The sequence below is a fragment of the Monodelphis domestica genome, chromosome 5, assembly GCF_027887165.1.
Source record: "Monodelphis domestica isolate mMonDom1 chromosome 5, mMonDom1.pri, whole genome shotgun sequence".
NCBI lineage: Eukaryota > Metazoa > Chordata > Mammalia > Didelphimorphia > Didelphidae > Monodelphis > Monodelphis domestica.
The window spans coordinates 42226057-42246221 of record NC_077231.1 but is presented as its reverse complement, the minus strand read 5'-3'; the positions used below and the strand labels follow the sequence as shown (position 1 = coordinate 42246221).

Genomic DNA, 20165 nt, shown 5'->3' with positions numbered 1-20165 from the left:
AAAGAAGGAAACTATAAGCAAATTAGCAAACACAGAAGAGTATACTTGTCAGATCTTTGGAAAAGGAAAGACTTTAATGCCAAGCAAGAGCTAGAAAAAAAAAAAACACAAAATGTAAAATCAATAATTTTGATTACATCAAATTAAAAAGCTTTTTTACAAACAAAACTAATGCATCCAAAATTAGAAAGGAAGCAACAAATTGGGAAACAATCTTCATTACAAAAATCTCTGACAAACATCTAATTACTCAAATTTATAAAGAGCTAAATCAATTGTACAAAAAATCAAGCCATTCTCCAACTGATAAATGGGCAAGGGACATGAATAGGAAATTTTAGTCAAAGAAATAAAAACTATTAATAAGCACATGAAAAAGTGTTCTAAATCTCTTATAATCAGAGAAATGCAAATCAAAACAACTCTGAGGTATCACCTCACACCTAGCAGATTGGCTAACAGGACAGCAAAGGAAAGTAATGAATGCTGGAGGGGATATGGCAAAGTCGGGACATTAATGCATTGCTGGTGGATTTGTGAAGTGATCCAACCATTCTGGATGGCAGTTTGGAACTATGCCCAAAGGGCGCTTAAAGACTGTCTGCCCTTTGATCCAGCCATAGCACTGCTGGGTTTGTACCCCAAAGAGATAATAAGGAAAAAGACATGTACAAGAATATTCATAGCTGCGCTCTTTGTGGTGGCAAAAAATTGGAAAATGAGGGGATGCCCTCCAATTGAGGAATGACTAAACAAATTGTGGCATATGTTAGCGATGGAATATTATTGTGCTCAAAGGAATAATGAACTAGAGGAATTCCATGGGAACTGGAACAACCTCCAGGAAGTGATGCAGAGTGAGAGGAGCAGAACTAGGAGAACATAGTACACAGAGACTGATACACTGTGGTACAATTGAATGTAATAGACTTCTCCATTAATGGCAATGCAGTGATCCTGAACAATCCAGAGGGATCTATGAGAAAAAACATTATCCACATTCATAGGAAACACTGTGGGAGTAAAAACACAGAAGAAAAACAGCTGCTTGATCACATGGGTCGAGGGGGATATGATTGGGGATGTAGACTCTAAATGAACATCCTAATGCAAACATCAACAACATGGAAATAGATTCTGATCGAGGACACATGTAATACCCAATGAAATTGCGTGTCGGCTATGGGAAGGGTGGGTGGAGGAAAGGGAGGGAAATAATGTGATTATTGTAACCAAGGAATAATGTTCTAAATTGACTAAATAAACTAATTCAAATGGGGGAAAAAAGAATAATAACATAGTGCACCACAGTTTTCAAAATAGAATCATGTATGTAGACAAGTTGGTGGATAGATGATAGATGAATCGATAGGTGGACAGATGGACATGGATGAAGAGATGATAGATACTTGATAGGCAGTATCAAAGTAGGGAGATAGAGATAGGAAGCACTTATTAAGTGTAGTTACTATAAGCCAGGTACTATACAAGACCATCCCTTCCCTCAAAGAGCTTACATTCTAGGAGAGGAAGAAAACACATGAGATAGAATTGGAGAGTGGGAAAGGGTACACACAGAATTAAGGTGGGGTCTTTGAGGAAGAGTAAAAGAAATCTGATCAGACTTTAAAGATTAACTAATTTACTAAGGAAAGTGGTGGGGTTTTATTAAGCTATAAAGGTGTGTATATAAGGAGTTACGGTGTAGATGCAAATAAATACAATCCAAGACAGAAGTTTAAAAAGTACAAAGGAAAGGTTCAGACAAAATGCTGTGAGATATATAGTGTGGAAAGCATCACTTTCAAATGGGAAGCTCAGAAAGACCTTCATAAAGAAGATGCTATCTGAACTGAGTCTTCAAGAAAGAGAAGCATTTCAACAGGCAGAAGAGAGAGATTTGGAGATGGTCTTTCCAAGTGCAAGAGGCAAGAAAAGATAGGACCAGACCAAGAAGAGGCTAATTGTCCAGTTTGTTTTTGATTGCCAAGCGAAGCACTTTCTGAGTTTCGGTGGTGGTGGGGGGGGGGGGGGGTTTAGGCAAGGTGGCAGCCCCTGGAGATTTTTTTTTCACTTTTTTAAATATATTTTATTTGATCATTTCCAAGCATTATTCGTTAAAGACATAGATCATTTTCTTTTCCTCCCCCTCCACCCCCCATAGCCGACGCGTAAATCCACTGGGCATTAGATGTTTTCTTGATTTGAACCCATTGCTTTGTTGATAATATTTGCATTAGAGTGTTCATTTAGAGTCTCTCCTCTGTCATGTCCCCTCAACCTCTGTATTCAGGCAGTTGCTTTTCCTCGGTGTTTCCACTCCCATAGTTTATGCCCCTGGAGATTTTTAAACAGGAGGAAGACATGTATAGAGTTGTGTAAACAAAAAATGATTCTGAGGATGGTATGAATTAGATTAGAGCCTGAAGTCACCTAGTCCAATCTCTTCATTTTGCACATGAAGAAACTGAGATGAATAGAAGTTGTGTGATTTACCCAAGGTCACTTCAACATAGGACACACAGGCAGAAGCCAAGACTTTGTAGCACTCAGGCCTTAGGGGTTTAAATAAGTGTTCTTTCCTCTAAATTATGATGCTTCAACAGGAAAACCAAATTAGGAGGCTATTAAAATTATTCAGTCAAATGACAGTGAGAGAACTGTACTAAAATGGTATCTTTGTGAGGAGAAAAGAGAGGATGAAGTAGAAATTTTTCAATAAGTAGAATCAGCAGAATTTAACTGATTCATTGGATAAGGAAGGTGAAAAAAGAAAAAAGAATCAAAGTGACTAAATTTTCAAGCATGAGTGTGTAAGAGAATGATGGTACCATCCACAAAAATAGGGAAGTGGAGAAGAGAATTAGCATTTGGGAAGAAGACAAGTTCAATTTTGAAGTTGTTAGTAACATGTTTAAGGATATTCAAGTATAGTAGAAAGTGCAAGTCTATTGATTAGGGGTGAGATTGGGGCTGAATATGTAGATTTGAGAGTAATCAACATAAAATTGATCATCGAAATCATGGGAATAAGTGGAACTGTCAAGGAAATGAATACTGAAATTAAAGAAGTCTAAAGAGAGAGCCTTGAAGAACATCCCACTATTAGAGGAAGAGGGAGAAGGGCTATTTATTAATGGGAAGTGATCCAGGAAAGAGCAAAAGTATAGAGACTAAAGAAGGCCAAAAACATCAATAAGAAATGAGATGATGGTCAAAGATATCAAATGTAAGATATTTAAAATATTATATTGATATTCTATTGCAACCTGCCAAATTTAGTTCTTATTGAACAGTTTCTTTACACATTTCCCTGGTACAGGCAGAGTGACAACCACAAAATGCCACAAGGCCAAGATGAACAAGAAACCTGACTACATTCATTTCAAAAGATTCTTTTCTCAAGGATAGGGTTTGATGCCTTGCTTGAATTTTTTAGGTCCTGGCTTCCCAGCTTCAGGATCCAATTTCAGTGCATTTGAGTGGAGGAATCCTAAACAAAGAAGTAGTTTGTCCCCAACGAACAAGACACTGAACCAAGAAGTGGATCTGAGTGATTATGAATGGGAAAGGCCAACAACTAGTAGGTAAGACTTTTTTGTATGAAGTTTGTCTTCCAGTGCTGTTTCCCCTGCTTGGTGATTCAGGCCAGATCTATGTTTCTTTTCTTCTATGGCCTTGTTCTTCTTCAAAATTGCCATAATTTCTTGGGCTTCTTGAAGAATCAAACCATAATACAATTTGCAAGAGCAGTGTGGCCAATACCACAATAATGACTGAAGTATATAAAGCTGTGAAATCAATTGTATGGTGTGATTTGATTTTAACAAGCATTATTAAGTGCCTGTCTTGAGTCAGACTGAGTGGTGCAATGGCTAGAATTTAAGAATAAATGCTTGGGGCATCTAGGTAGTGTAAGGGGTAAATTTAGGGTTGTGTCAAGATAATTTTAGGGTTGTGACTTAAAATCTAGATTTAATTGGTTGCCGGGGAAATCCCAAATAAAATACCCAAGCCAGTCTGGAAATTTATGGTAATTTAATTAATATAGAGGGAAAGAATTTAAGGAGGAAGGAAGAGGATATAGGATTCCTCCTGCCTGGCCTGTGCCAGGGGGAGTTTTGAAATTCCCGCCTCTAGGTCTCTGAAGAAGATTAGAGGCTTCTAAGGGGATAAAGTTGGAAAAGTAAAGGAGGAAACTCAGCCAGAAACTCACCACTGAACCATACAATAGCTTGTAGCCATGCTAAGATGCCAGAAGGCTCAGCACGCTGCTCTCAGCTAACTCTCCACCGCCAATAAGGGAAAGAGAATATTCTGAGAGATGAAAAATCCCATATATATAGACCTTTCACTCTTGTGTCTTCTCTAAATTTTCACATCTACCAATCACATCAAAGGCTTTCTCCAGTACTGCCCATACTTTAGTTCTCATCTTTGATTATATCTTTTGAGTTACTTAACACTTCTTTGTTAAGTTTACCTTTTGTTAGTTACTTGACCTTTTTGTGATTAATTTAACCTTTATAGTTACTTAACACCTTTTTTGTATTAAGACCTAAAAATAGACTTAGCTTAAAGTTCTAGCTTCACTATAAGGTGAGAACTAAGTACCTTCATTGTTCAATCAGGAGATTACAACTTTATCTTCCCCTAAAGTACGTCTAAGTAGGGTGGAGTAATTTTAAAGTTCACAGTTGAGACTGAATATATTATTTAGTGGTCACCAAGGATTTAAATTCTAAATCCCAATGAAATACTCAAGTCAAAATGGAATTTTATGGTGGTTTATTTGCAATAGAAGGAAGAAATTAAGAAGAAGGAGAAAGAGGGAAAGGGGTAAAGATCTACTCCGGCCTGGCCTGAGTAAGGGGGAGTTCAGAGGCCTCTCAGCCAAGGGGCCTTCCCAGAAGATTCAATCTAACTCGACTTCTAGCTAGGAGGCCTCCTTGGAGGCTGGAACCTTTAGAAGGGTCAAGGGAAAGGGAAGTCAGCCTTAACACTTACCACATGGTCGCATAAGGGAAGCAGTCTCAGGACCCATGCTTCAGAGCTCCTCCAAGTCAAGTTTTACCACCCAAGTCCGCAAAAGTCCCTCTCGCAGGAAGTCACACAAAATATAAAGGCAGTTCTTTACATCACTTCCTATGGTGGCTTAAGTTTGGCTTAGTACAGTCCAGGGGGTCAGTCAGTTGTTTCTGATTTGTCACTTGCTAGCACATGCCAGTCATATTCCTTCCTCCCCCACACCCAATCCTTAAGTGGGGGTGTATACATTGTTTGTTGCTAGATTCTAAAGACTAAGCGGGTGGAGTAAAACTAAAATTCACAGTAGCACATTGGACAGAGTGCAAGGCCTGGAGTTGGGAAGACCTAGGTTTAAATCTGGCTTCAGACACTTCTTAGCTACATGACCCTAAGCCAGTCATTTAATCTCAGTTTCTTGGCCCTTGCTACCCTTTTGTCTTAGAACTTATATTAAGACAAAAGGTGAGGAGAGAGAGAGAGAGACAGAGACAGAGAGACAGAGAGAGACAGAGAGAGAGAGAGAGAGAGGGAGGGAGAGGGAGAGGAGCAGAAAGAGGGGGAGAGGGAGAAAGGGGGGGCAAGAAGGAAAGAAGGAAGGAAGGAAGGAGAAAAATAAGTGCTTATTCCCTTCCCCCTTGGAGTCAAGAAGATCTGAGTTCTAATCCATCTCTCGCACATATTGACTATGTACATCTCTCAATCTTTCAGTGTCCCCAAGCAACACTCAAAGACCATAAGATGCTGAAAAATTATATTGTCATTGGAAGTTTTTGCTTTTGTTTTGTTTTTTTTTTTCCAATCTGGAGTTCACTGTGGCAGCAAAATAACATGTTCAGGCCAAAGAGAAAATGGAAGTTACTCCCTCCTGGGCAGTGGGGATATAAAGAAAAGATGAGATTGGTCACATGGGTCGATGGGGATATGATTGGGGATGTTGACTCTAAATGATCACTCTAATGCAAATATTAATAATATGGAAATAGGTCTTGATCAATGATACATGTAAAATCCAGTGGAATTGCGTGTCAGCTTGGGGCAGGGGGAGGAGGGGAGGGAAAGAACATGAATCATGTAACCATGGAATAATATTCTAAATCAATTAATTAAATAAAATTTTTCAAAAAAGAAAAAAATTAAATAGTCCTTACCTTCAGCAGGCTTATATTCTACTGAGAGGTAACAATATATTTATTGTTATACTTATTTACATATCCACATGTATATAATAGACACAAATATATTTATTTATAAAATAAATGGAAAATAATTGGGGGGTTGAGAGATTAAGAAACATAGAGTACTAATTACCTACAGGGATCATGAAGGACCTCATGTGGGAGCCATTGGAGCTGATCTTTGAAGTTCTAAGAGGCTAATGTGAGGATGGCCATTCCAGTCAGAGAGGTGGGAGATGGGATATCCTGTCCCTTATACAGGTTGTCTAGAACAAAGAAAAATGCAATAAAGTGAACCTATTGAGAAAAATAATGGGACTCATTCTCATTAAGATTGTTTCTTTTATTTATTTGTTTATCTTACATTAAATACCATTAATAATAATTATTATAGTATAATAAATAAATCAAATATCATTAACTATTCTTCCCTCTCTCCACTAGAGAAGGCATCATTTGACAAAAAGATAAGTGTGTATAGAAACTATTTCTTGGTCATTTCTGTTTCTTAGTTATTTCTGAATTTCAACTTCTCATTTTGTAACAAGGTATTCATTCTAAGAAAATTTGCCTTTCTCTTCCATTTTACTAAAAATTGGGTCCACATTAGTATTTTCAAGTTAATAAAGACATATTCAAGATAGTGATTTGGAGGGGCAGCTAGGTGGCCCAGTGGATAGTGTCAGATGTGGAGATGGGAGGTGCTGGGTTCAAATTTGGCCTCAGACATCTCCTAGCAGTATGACCTGAGGCAAGTCACTTAACCCTGTTTGCCTAGCCCTTGTTCTTCTGTATTAGAGTTGTTACTGAAAAAGAAAGTAAGGATTTGGCATTTTTTTAAAGGAATAGGGGGCAACTGGATGACTCAGTGGATTAAGAGCCAAGCCTAGAGATGGGAGGTCCTGGGTTCAAATCTGTCCTCAGACACTTCCTAGCTGTGTGACCCTGGACAAGTCACTTGACCCCATTGCCTAGCCCTTACCACTCTTCTGCCTTAGAATCAGTACAGAGTATTGATTCCAAGATGGAAGGTAAGGATTGGGTTTTTTTAATGATAATAATAATAATTTGTTTAAAAAAAGGAATAATTTGGGCCAAGAAGTCCTTTTTCAATTTAGTACTCTAAGAATTTATATTCTTGGCAAATTAGTCATCAGTGAAAAGTATGGCACCAAAATTGAGGAAAAAGACAACTTCAGCCCATCTTACAGGTTTAAATCATCTTATCTTATACACAAAAGCCCAGAAAATTTATACCCATGCAACGCCTTCATAACGGGACTTAAACTGTAGTTTTTAGAAATTTGAATTTCAATAGTAAGACTCACTTTAAAAAATTGTAGTCTCCTAAAAACTGCTTTAACAGTGGCCCATTTCTTTTCTTTCTTTTTTCTTTTTTGATAAAGGAAAATGCTGGGAGCCCTGGCTTATGCATAGTAACAGATGGAAAAACAAAACAAAACAGGGCACTTCCAAAGCTTGGTGCATTTGACCTTCTTTAGGGATTTTGGAAACCCTTCCGCCATGATTCTCTTCTTCTTCCCCATAAGAATGTTGTTTGTCCTTCATGTTGAAAGAGGGCCAATGGCATCATGGGAAACATCTTGACTTGCCCTTGAATTGGATGTGATTTGTCCACAAAGGGTCATCTCAGTGGTGGAATCAGAATGAGAATCAACGTCCTCAGTTTCTACTGAAACTATTTTTTAATCAAGTAACTGGGCTCCTTGGGAAATAAATGCTACTGGGAAGAGACAAAAGATCATAGAACTAGATGGGGTCCTTCACCATCATCTAGCCCAACCTCATCATTTGACAGTTGAGACTGAAACCAGGAAGAAATGGGGAAACAACTCAAGTGCGATTCTAGATAGAAAGTGACTGATCTAATCTGACATCATGCCAACTCCTAGGTGAGATAAGCCACTACCAAAGGGTCTTGACCTCACCAAATAATCAATCGTCAGGTTGCTCTTTGGTGAGGTTGGATGTGGCTTCAGTGTTGGTGCCAGTGTGGACCACTCAAATCAAAGGATTATCTGCTACCCAACTAGGATAGAAGAAAAATAAAAACCACATACAATGAGCTCACGTCACTGAGAATTTCCCAGTTATTTCTCCATCTTTTCCACACCAATTTCTCTGATGTGTGTGTGTTGGACAAGGGCTAAGAATTCCTGATTCAGGGGAAAACACTGCCCACTTAGATGCCTGTGTCTAACCCAAACTCTTCTATGTGTTCGCAGTTTTCCAGGGTCCCACAACAATGCCGATGGGGAACAGGAAGAGAACTTCTGGTCTCAAGCCCTGGAAGACTTAGAAACCTGTGGACAGTCAGGAATTCTGAGAGAGCTTGAGGTAGCACCAACCCTGCCTGCCCATCACTGATTCCAGCGACTTTCATTTTTCAGTCCTTTTTACCTTTATCAGTTTGCATTCTTCACTCCAGTTCATTTAAAAGCTTTAACCCCTCTCCACAGGAGAAAGCGGACAGGCGTCTGTGTTTGAGAAACATGACTCTCTTGGTACCTACCCTTTATGTTAATATTTTTTGCTTGTGAAGCTGCCTTCCCTGCCCCTACCCTCCAGAAAGCAATTTGATTTTTTTTTTAAATGCTGCTGAAATGATTTATTGTCCCATTTCCACCCTCAAGGCTTCCTGACTTGTAGCTTCTGCCATCCTGCCCTGCTAATCCCAACTGCACATACAGCGTTTCCCACCAGATTGCTAACAAAAAAGAAAAAGAAAAAAAAGAAAGAAAACCCAAACCTGGTTTCACAGCTGCCTCGCATCCCATTCTGTTAGCTGGTTTAGAAGAGTTCCCTGGCATGATAGCATTTGTATCTGGTCTAGAAACTAATTCGGTCATTAAGAGGAACATAAGAGGAAATTTTTGCTTGCTTTTGTCCTTAAAATAGGTAATGTGGCAGCTGCTGAATGAGCATAGCTGACATTTTTTTTAAGCAGCCAAAATAATCACACAATGCCTTGCGGTTAATTGCAAATCCTGATTCCTTGCTTGCTTTATTTAGTATAAATTTGAGGGGGAGTGAGATGGTGTGTAATAATTGAATCCATCTTTTACTAGTACCTTCCCAGAGAGTTTCTTTAATCAAAGCAATTAATATTCCAGCAGCATTCCCACTTTGGAGTGAGAAGTCCTAGACTGTTCCTTTTATGTTCTTTTAAATTTCATGGGGGCTGCAAAAAGTGGCAGGATGTCATGTTCATTCTGACGTCACTTGGAGTCCCTGGGTAACTGTAAGGAATGTGAATGGCCTCAATGGGGGAGAAACTTCCCGCCGTGCTAAGGTGATGTTGTGCCCTTGTATTATGTTGCTTCTCTCTTGCATGGATGGACCTTTGATGTGATTCTCCAATCGTGTGTATTTGCAAAAAGGGGTGCCAAAAGCAATTATGGGTTTGGATTTCTCAATTCCGTAGTTCCATATGGCATGATCTCATAGGCTAATGTCTTGGTTTTGGTTGTTCAGAGCCCAGTTCAGGGAAAGAGAAGTGGATGACAACTCTGGAACTCGAGCAAATTGACATGAGAAGGGTCCCTCTTAGTGGAGTTTCAAATTTCACACATGGCAGAATTTGTAACTGTCTGACAGTTGGTTCATAAGAACATTCACCACCTTTTCCATATTTAAATTGATTGTTGAAAAGAGCCCAAATTGAATTATGTGCACAACTGCATCTGTTTTTGTTACCTCAAAAACCAGCCTTGATGCTGGCTTTCACAGGAATGCTTTGGTTGGCACGACTTTCCATTTTTATCGGGATGCTTCCTGGTCTTGAGTAAAACTACAAAGAGGAACGGACCCTCCTGCAGTATCCTCTTGATTTCAGTTGGTAGCAACAGAGATTTCCACATAGTTACTGATCCTTCATAAAAGGGTGCTTCCGCAGACATGGTTCCAGAAGGGGCCATGTCGCTAAAGCCAATGGAGCATCTTTGGCACTTCTTCAGGTGGTGGCATCCCTTGGAAATGGAAATGCAAAAATTAAATTCGTCAATGTATAAAGAAGCGGTGTCAGAAAGACCTTTACCTTCTTCTGGCTGGGTAACCATGGACAAATGAACTCTCAGTGCTTCCGGCCATTCCAATAAGTAGTAGGGAGTTTCCGTCCACACTGAGAATTCCCCACACAAGTAAAGTAGCAGATTCACATACACCCTGAACATACAGTTAGTCAATAAACATTTATCTGACTCTTATTATGTGCCAGACTCTGTACTATATACTAATATAGATTGAACCGAGGCCAAAGTTCACAACAAAGACTAATTAGAAAATTCATAATTTTGTGTCCTGTTTACATATTTGAAAACAAGGATAAATAGCTTAACATGGGATGAGACGCTTGTTTAAAATATTCTTGTGATCACTTCCCAGCCTTTTGGCTAAGATCCAAGTATAAGATATTCTTATGAAAAATGTTGAAAAAATTAATAACCTACTTGTGAAATTCACATGTGTGCTCCCATACATACTCACTGTAGAGTATTATTTTTTTAAACCCTTACCTTCCACCTTGGAATCATTACTGTGTATTGGTTCCAAGGCAGAAGACTGGTAAGGGCTAGGAAATGGGGGTTAAGTGACTTGCCCAGGGTCACACACCTGGGAAGTATCTAAGGTCAGATTTGAACCCAGGACCTCCCATCTCAGGGCCTGGATCTCCATCCACTGAGCTACCCAGCTGCCCCCACAGTAATTATTATTTTTTCTTTTCTTTTTTTTCACAGTAATTATTATTAATAAAAATTACTAGAATTTATATAGTGTTTTAAGGTTTTCAAAGAGCTAAATTCAAACAATCACTCTTAAATATAGTTATACGCTTAATGTATACTTTAATTTCCATATTGTATATTTAGTAAAATTCATTAATATTTTAATTTACCATATTTTATTTTTTTATATTTTTTTTATTTTTTTATATTTTATTTTTTTATTTTGATTATTTTTTATTTGATTTATTTGATTATTATTTATATTGATTATACTTGATTTACTATATTCTTTAATAATCTCTTATGATAGCTAAGACAGGAAACCTTAGTCCAACCAGATGACTAGTAAATTGGCAAAAGTATAAACTAGAAGCTAATTAACACACTTCCTATTAGTCTGTTCCTTTTTAACCTTTGCCTATGCTTTTATATAACCTATAAGAATGGTCCAAATTCGGTCATTTCATTGGACTAAACCAATTTAGGGATTATCCCAGCCCCCCTCGTTTACTTAACAGGTGAGGAAATTAATACCCAGTGAGACTGTGACTTAGTCAAGGTTACACACTCAGAAGAGTGAGAGCCAAAACCCTCATCACTTAACTCTCAGCCCTGAGTTCTTTTCCATTTAATCTCCTCTCTTAGAAAAATAAACATGATTGCGTGACGTAATGTATTTTGTGCAAAGGAAAACTTTACTAAACATCTGAGAGTAAATTCCATCAACCCTAGAGAGGCTGAGACCCAGAGAGATATGTATATTGATGACTTAACAAGAGCTTAGCTGGACATAAGCAAAAATAATATTAAAATCGGCAATACCATTTATAGTCATTCTTATTTTTGCATCGATGTGCTTCTCGTGTACTTGTAATCAGATTTATTTTTACATTTTTATTGATCATGATTTACTTTAAACAAAACCAAAATATTGGAACAGAAGTGAGAACTTATTCAGTTGTCGAAACTTTGTCTCCCTGCTAAGCTTCTCCCCACAACCTTGTGTCTCTAAAAATACCACCTCTCAAACATACCCAAGGACAGAGAAAATGGTTAAGTGTTTGAATTTTTCAGGGTTTCCTGCTAGCAATAAGAGAAGTTAATAGGTAGCAGAGATGTCAGCAAAGCAAGAAGGAAAAAAAAAGAAGTGGATTGATTTGGGTGATCTTAGTAAATTAATATGTCAACAGAAGGAGGCAGCTGATGACAAAGTAGATAGAGCTCTGAGCCTGGAGTCAGGAAGACTGGTGCTTAAATACAGTCTCAGCCACTTAAATACTAGATGGCCCTGGGCATGTTACTTACTCTCTGGTTTGCCTCAGTTTCTTCAGCTGTAAAATGAAGATAATAAAATCATCTTTCACGTAGGTTTGTTAAGAAGATATTTATTGCTTTATTTATATATAAAATAATAGTTCTAAATTAATTTAAATTTAATATATTGAATTATAAGTATATATGATATATATTTTATACATAAATTACATGAATATTTTATATATAAATGCTATATAAAATATAAGCATATTTATAGAAATATAAATTTAAAATAATTGCTTTTAAAATGCTTAGCACAGTATAATAGATGTTATATAAATCCTTCTTTCATTCATTTGTCCCTTCAAAGAAAATAATTGGGCTGAATGGAGACCATTCACAAATAATGCTGTGTAGGGCACACCTAGGTAGCTCAGTGGCTAGAGAGTCAGGCCTGAAGATGGAAGTTCCTGGATTCAAATGTAGCTTCAGACACTTACTAGCTGTGTGATCCTGGATGAGTCACCATTTCCTAGCCCTTATGGCTCTTCTCCCTTGGAACCAATACACAGTATTGATTTCTAAGACAGAAGGTAAGGGTTTTTGGTTTTTTTTTTTAAGTTATTTGCAAGCTGTTGATAAATTTGAAAACAAGATTTAGCTCCAGTAACATGCATAATCTTACCCAGATAAGTGAAAACTTAACTATATAAAATGCATATGTATGGTGGCTCAATGGAGAGTGCCAAGCTTAGAGTCAGGAAGACTCATCTTCCTTAGGTAAAATCTGTCCTCAAACACTTTCTAGCTGTGTGACCCTGGGCAAGTCATTAACCCCTGTTTGCCTCAGTTCCTCATCTCTAAAATGTACCAAAAAAGAAAATGGCAAACCACTCCAGTGTTTTTGCCAATTAACCCCCAAATGGAGTCATGAAGAGTCAGATACGAAGAACAACAAAAAAAGTTGACTCAACTATAAATAATGCTTTTATATTTTTTAAGCAAAAAGATTACTGATAAAAGTGAGACTTTTTCCACGTGCAATGGGTTTATTTAACCTGGTTATCAATTGCATTGTCCCTATGGGTGACTTTTCTAAGGTGATACGGAAGAACCCAAACCACGGTCGGTTATATTTTTCAACTCCCAACTTGAAGTGACTCTCAATGCTCAGTAATCAAAGGATCTAATTAATTGCAGGGTTTAATCAGGAAATCTCTAAGAGAGGGTACATTAGAAAGCTCTTCTGGTCTGATAACATAAGCCTCTCTGCAATGCCCTTTCTTGGTTACTAGTTTAATATAGTTCTTATTAAAAAACTGGCCACGTTGTGACATATACCACGTAGGACATATTTTCACTACCAGAAGTTATATGTGCCCTGGTTTGTCTTTAGAGTATCTTCCCATTGGAAGATAAGAGAATCATGGCTTTAATCTTAAAAAAAAGTTTTGCAGGACTCTAAGCATCTCATGATGATGACAGACCCAAACCAAATTTAAAAAGCAATTAATATTCTGGCAGCATCATTTCCCACATATTATGTTGTGTAGCATATCTTTCTGATGTTTTGGTGATACTCAGTTCCCATCCAACAGACATTTAGCAAAGTGGGGAGCACAACAGGAATGACACATGATCATTTGTTTTTTGTTTAATTAATTTTTTTTTCTAAATGAAAATCTGTTTCGCTTTCCCTCTCCCCATCCTATAATGGAGAAAACAAGGTTATATATAATCAGGTGAAACCAATTCCCATATTGGCCATGTCTAAAAGTAATATCTCGATCTGCCCCCTTGAGTGCAAACATGATTCTTCTTGCACTTCTCTTAACAACGGTTCTCCCACAGAAAATTACAAAGTTAAGCAGTTGACAAGCATTCATCATCCTGAAGAAGCCTGGTATTAGAGAGGTGGGGGGACGAGGACCAAGGTAACAAAATCTAACCTTTTGGGTCTGACAAGGAACAGTATGACAGGAGGGTCTTTTTTCTCTTTGTAGCATGAATCGAGTTCTGTGGAATTGGCCGTTTGGTTCTGAGAAAATATCTCTAAAAGGGGAAGCCAGCTCTGAGTGAGAAGTCCTTAGTCGATTATTAGAGATTAATTCACTAAAAATGGCTATGAGGAGAAAAAAAGGTGGCTGCCTGTGTGAATTCTGTTAGTTCAATTCCACAGAAAGATAATCCTGCTGCATTCAAAATGTGGCTTTCTTAAATGTCAGAGTCTAAAGGAAGCAAATGCTTAGATCATGGCTCAATTCCAGTTTCCAAAGTGCCCGAGATATGCACATGGAAGTCCACTCACTGGCTCGTCATTGGGCATTATGAATGTAACTTACAAACCAGTTTCCTAAAGTTTTAGGGACCCTCCCTAGAGCTCTAGTACATCCATTCTCTAGCCTTTAGTCCTGGGTACTGAAGTGATTGTATTTTGATTGGGATCTGGGAGAAGGATGCTTAGGGATAAGCAGTAAAACCTTCTCCGCAGTTCAAGGGTGTAATTTCCCCCTCCCTCCTTAAAACTGTCGATGCCACAGGCCACAATCATGCTGGGGAGCACACTGAGCTTGAACCATGAAGCCGCCACGCCGTCACGCAGTCAATTAGGACGCCAGGCGAGCTTCCAAGAAAGGAGCACCTCCCGAAGTCACTACAGCCAGGCCACTCGAAGCAACACCCTACCTGTCGACATGGGTAGGAAGTCTATTCCCCCAAGAAAAATCAAGCAAGAAATGAAGGAGATCATGTCCCCAACTCCAGTGGAACTGCATAAGGTAAAAAGAAAGAAGGGGGGGAAAAAGGATTGTCTGCTATTTTTCTGTAAATTGGCATGGAAGGACCACATTTAGTCTTTCCCCAACAGTGTGTTTTTATGGAGGTGAGTGTGAAAATACCTGTGATCTAACTCAAAACTGAGGCTTGAAATTCAGTTCTCAAAGACCAAGTTCTTTATCAAAAGTGACCCTTTGGTCTTTTCGGCTGAAAAACAGGGATAACCAGCCTTCTTGACATGGAAAGAAACTGGCTTTGGAAACAGAGGTCCTGGGAGCCATTCCTGTGCCTTTCACTGCCTTTGTAACCAGGGGCAAATCATTTCTCTGCACCCCAATTTCCCCATCTGTAAAATGAAGGGCTTGGATCTGTGTCATTAGAATTTTGGACTGTAAAAGTGGGAGAAGAGAGAGCCAGAGAGGGTGAAGTTACAGTAACTTTATCTACAAAACATAAGGACGTAACGTGGGGACAAAAAAGGAATCTTGGGAAACAAAGTCCAAGGGTACAAAATTTTAATTACACAGATTAGATGGCTTAATAGTTCCTTCCAGTTTGAATCTACGATCTAGTCATTTTAATTATATAATAAAATTGCCCAGATCCATGAGGTGACTCGCTGAAGTTTGTGACGATAAAAATGCTTTATGGCATCTTTGAGAACTTTTTTTCCTAATTTCCTAAACACAAAAAGCTATACCCAAGGTACCGTACTAGGTCTTGGGGGATAAGAGAGCAAAGCCACAAAAAAAATAGCCCCTGCCCTCAAGGAGCTTATAGTCAGTTGGGATGCTACTACATGTAAACACACACAAATACATATGTGCACCTATATTTCATGTGTAGGTGTCTCTACATCTACATACAGGTAAGTGTTTGTGTGTATAATTGCACAGGCATATATGTGTATCTAAATATGTGTGTATATTATATTTCTATATAAAATCCTATTTTATATATTCTAATTTGTATAAAAATTATAGATTTTTATGTTACATATAATTATCATGTGTGTATAATAGTTTGGGAAGGGAGAAGATTTTAATATATAGATGGAATATGTAAGAGATATCACATGAGCTGAACCTTGAAAGAAGCTTGAGATTCCACTAGAATGAGGTAAAGAAGGAGCACATTCAGGCTATGGGACACAGCCTTTGCTGTGTTCTCTTTGCACAACGTTTGGATTTGGTATGTCGTGTCTGGAGAATGGCGATGGAAGCTATTTGGCTGGAATGTAAAGAGTGGTTGGGGAATAACGTGAAATGATTTTAGAAAGGCAGGTTGGAGAGAGAAGGATGCTTAAACTCAATATAATCAGTGGCTTATTTGGTATCTGGATCTTGAGTTGAGGGAAAATTGTGCTTTCTGCTAGGAAATCATGAATAGGTAACACAGTGTTGGGAGAAATGAAGGTCCCTTGAACATGGAACATAAATAAAAAGTCTTGAGCTTTGTCTAGATTGAATGTCATTCAGGATGTGTTTGATGATGCTATGGACCACTTTGAATCCATCAAGGAAACTATAACCTGTCATTTTAATGTAATAACAGAAGGAGAGCACTGAACAATATTGCTTTAAGACCTTTCTGATTATAGAGTCCAGACCTTTGTTCTCTGTTCCTTACCTTCTGGGGAAGCCAGCTTAAGTTGAATACACTCAGGAAGAATCTACAGACCGAAAAAAAAAGATGTTGTGGAAATAATACTGAATTTGGCTCACTGACCAAGTCACCTTGTCCATGCAGTTTCTTTAAAATGAGGAGTTTGGACTCAGTAATGTTCTGAGGTTTTTCCCAGTGTTAATTTCCTAGTCTTAAAAAAAAAAAGAGTCCTTTTCCTCATCTAAAAACAAGTATTTTATCTAATTGTTGTATTTTGTGGAGTCTCAGAATAGAGAAGCAACCTGGCATAGGGGGAGAGGGTTTGAGTCTTGCCTCTGACACATCCTGGTGGAAGTCATTTAACTTCTCTGCACTCTAGACAATTCTCTAAGAATATGAGTTTCAGAGAAGTTGCCAATCTGAACTGATTAGTCAATAAGAACCTATTATATATAGGCCTGGCATTGTGCAAATCACTGGGGATATGAAGACAAAAGAGAGCCTCTGATCTCCAAGAGCTCACACCCTGATTGGAGAGACAACATGAAAACAACTCCATACAAACAAAGCATGTACAAGATAAATTGAAAATAATCAGTAAATGGAAGGTACTGGCATTAAGGGAAATGGAGAAAGGCTTCTCACAGAAGATGGGATTTGGGCTGGAATTCTAAGAAAGCTAGAATATGGAGATGAGAAGGAAGAAAATCCAGTAAAAAAAAACACCCAGAATTGAAAGCTGGAATGATTTATGCAAGAAACAGCATGGAGGCCAGTGTCATTGGACTGTAGGGTAAATTTGTGAGGTAAAGTATAGGAAGACAATGAAAGTATGGAGGAACACTGTTGTGAAGAGTTTTGAATGCCAAACACAAACTGCTGTATTTAATCCTGGAGGCAATAGGGAGCCACAAGTTTATTGAATGGGAGCATGAAATGATCAGATCTGTTTTTGAAAGATCAATGGACAGCTGAGTGGCAGAATCCTTGAGACAAGGAGACCAGTCCTCAAGTTACTGCAGTAATCTAGGTGTGAGGTGATAAAAGCCTTTTCTGGGGTGGTGTCAGTGTCAGAGAAGAAAAGGGGGTATCCGTAGAAATAACAAGACGACCACTAATTGGATGTGGGAGGTGAAGGAGAGTGAGGAGTAACATGGTGAGTCTGAATGGCTGAGAAGATGGTGATGCTCCTGATAAACAACAGAGAAGTTGAGAAGCAGGGGAATTTGGGGGGCAAAAAGAATGGGCTCAGTTTTGGACAGGACATCTAATTTGAAATGACTCATATGTAGTTGGACAGGCAAGTCTAGAGGGCAGGATAGGGTTAGATAAACAGAGTATTGTCAGCACAGAGACAATAAATGAAGTGATGACAGTTGATGGGTATTCTGTTCACCAAGTCAGATAGAAGAAGAGAAGAGGGTCCGGGACCAAGTTCTCAGGGACACAAGATCATGCAGAGAGCTAGGAGGAGAACTCAGTGCTCATATGCTTGTTGACATTGTTTAGAATAGTGTCACCGAAATCTAGAGAGAAGAAGGTATTATGGAAAAGAGTGATCGAGTACATGGGAGGGTACAGAGAGGTCAAGAAGGCTGAGGACTCAGAAAAGTCTCATTGGATTTAAGAGATTAGATTTAAGTGACTGGAGAGAGAAGTTAATGTTTCTGAAAAAAATCTTTTTCAAACAAAAATCTCAAAATTAATGAAGAGGTTAAAAGGTAGATTGAAGAGTTGAAAAGAGAATGAAAGAAGGGCAGGTAAGTGGCTCAGTGGACTGGAGAGGGGAGGTTCTGGGTTCAAATATGGCCTCAAAGACTTCCTAGCGTTGTGGTCTGGGCAAGTCATTTGACCTCCATCTCCTAGCCCTTAGCCCTCTTCTGCCTTGGAACCAATACTTAGTATTAATTCTAAGGAGGTTAAGAGTTTTCAAAAACTATTTCAGTCTCAACATTGATCTACACAAGCAATATAGTGTAAAGGACAGATCGCTGGACCAGGAGTCAGAAGACAGAAGGTATGAATTTTAAAAGAAAATGGAAACTCACGAATGCAGACAGCTTTCTCAAGGAATTAAGCCACAAACCAGAGGAGATATGGAAGGACAGGGAGAGGGGCTAGACCGATTGAGGGAGACTTGGGCACATTTGTAGGTTCAAAGATCAAAGACAAGTAAGAGAGAGAAGCTCTATAGCACAGTGCTAGTCCGGAAGTTGGGAGGGTCCATGTTCAAATCTTGCCTCTGATACTTCCACGCTGTGACCCTCAGTTATTTACTTACCCCTAATTACCTAGCCCTTGTCTCTCTTTTGTCTTAGCACTGATACTAGGGAAGCATTTGGGTGATGGGAAATAAAGGAGATGGGAAACTGAGCAACTGACCATTTTTTCAGTAAATTATGAGGCAACGTTCTCAGTTGAGAGAACTGAGCAGCGGGAGGAGGAGCCATTGGAGGTTTAAAGAAGGAGGAAATTTTTGGAAGAGCTATTGTGGCCACGAGATAGTGAATCAGGGAGGTGCAAAAAGATTGCGTTGCCAGTCAGAACCCAGTTGAGGTTACATTGTTAGGGGGCCCAGTCAGCATGGTGTCATGATTTTCTCCAGTTTCATTCATAAGCATGTATGTGTGAGTAGCGAAGGCAGCAGAAGGTGGGAGCAGACGCCATCTAAGTCTTGGTAGGGCAAGATTGGGGACACGATAAGGACCAAAGGATTCAAGACAAAAGGATGGCATGGACATGAAATGGCTCACCAAGGGGTCGAGATGGGGAAGGGGTTGAGTACAGTTAAGTACTGGTTGGCCTGGAAAATAACTGGGGGCTCAAAGGACTGGAGGTCGCCTTAGGAGCCCACCTCTTCCTTGGTAGAGACCTTTATCACTTGGGAAGCTCCCCTCTGCCAGTGAAATGGTAGGTCCAGTCCCCATTCTTTAGAATGTAAGTGCTTTACTTTTTTTGTCTGATGGAACCCTTTGGCCATCTAAAACCTATGATTCCCCCCTTACAATAATATTTGTAAATGCATAAAATAAAATTGAGGGTTACAAATTCAAAGACCTCAAGTTAAGCATCCCTTGCTTTAGAGGGTACGAACAATCTTCTCTACAGATAATGCTTTTATTAGGACTGGGGGGTTGGGTACTTAAATCTAGTACAATCAGTAACAATCCCACTTTCTTCTTTTTTTAGGAACTGAAAGTCAAGACCCTCTTCTACAGTTTAATCCTCTAACAGGCTGGAGATTAATTATTCAGTTTATTGAGGGATTGGGTTAAGAATAGCAATTAAGAGGGGCAACCAGGAGGTTCAATGGATAGAGTGCCAGTTCTGCCATCTGGAGAACCCGGATTCAAATCAGCCCTCAGACACTTTGTAGCTGTGTGACCCTGAGCAAGTCACTTACCCTCTTATTACTCTTCTGTTGGGGATTTTTTTTTTTAACTCTTACCTTCCACCTTGGAATTAATACTGTGTATTGGTTCCAAGGCAGAAGAGTGGTAAGGGCTAGGCAATGGGGGTCAAGTGACTTGCCCAGGATCACACAGATGGGAAGTCTGAGGCCACATTTGAACCCAGGACC

At 38.9% G+C, this 20165-nt stretch overlaps 1 protein-coding gene across 16 annotated transcripts in view; it reads left to right on the top strand.

Moving 5' to 3' along the window:
• Nucleotides 1-20165, top strand: part of GRIP1 (glutamate receptor interacting protein 1) — an 808853-nt gene that overhangs the window by 765133 nt on the left and 23555 nt on the right. For 12 of the 16 annotated variants that reach the window (XM_056798415.1, XM_056798416.1, XM_056798413.1 and 9 more), the window contains 3 exons: nt 3440-3587; nt 8450-8561; nt 14746-14982. In XM_056798415.1, coding sequence (XP_056654393.1) covers nt 3440-3587; nt 8450-8561; nt 14746-14982 — 497 coding nt within the window. Of the gene's footprint in view, nt 1-3439; nt 3588-8449; nt 8562-8683; nt 10927-14745; nt 14983-20165 lie in introns of those variants that run through there. The other 4 variants (XM_056798430.1, XM_056798428.1, XM_056798425.1 and 1 more) reach the window with 3 other exon arrangements.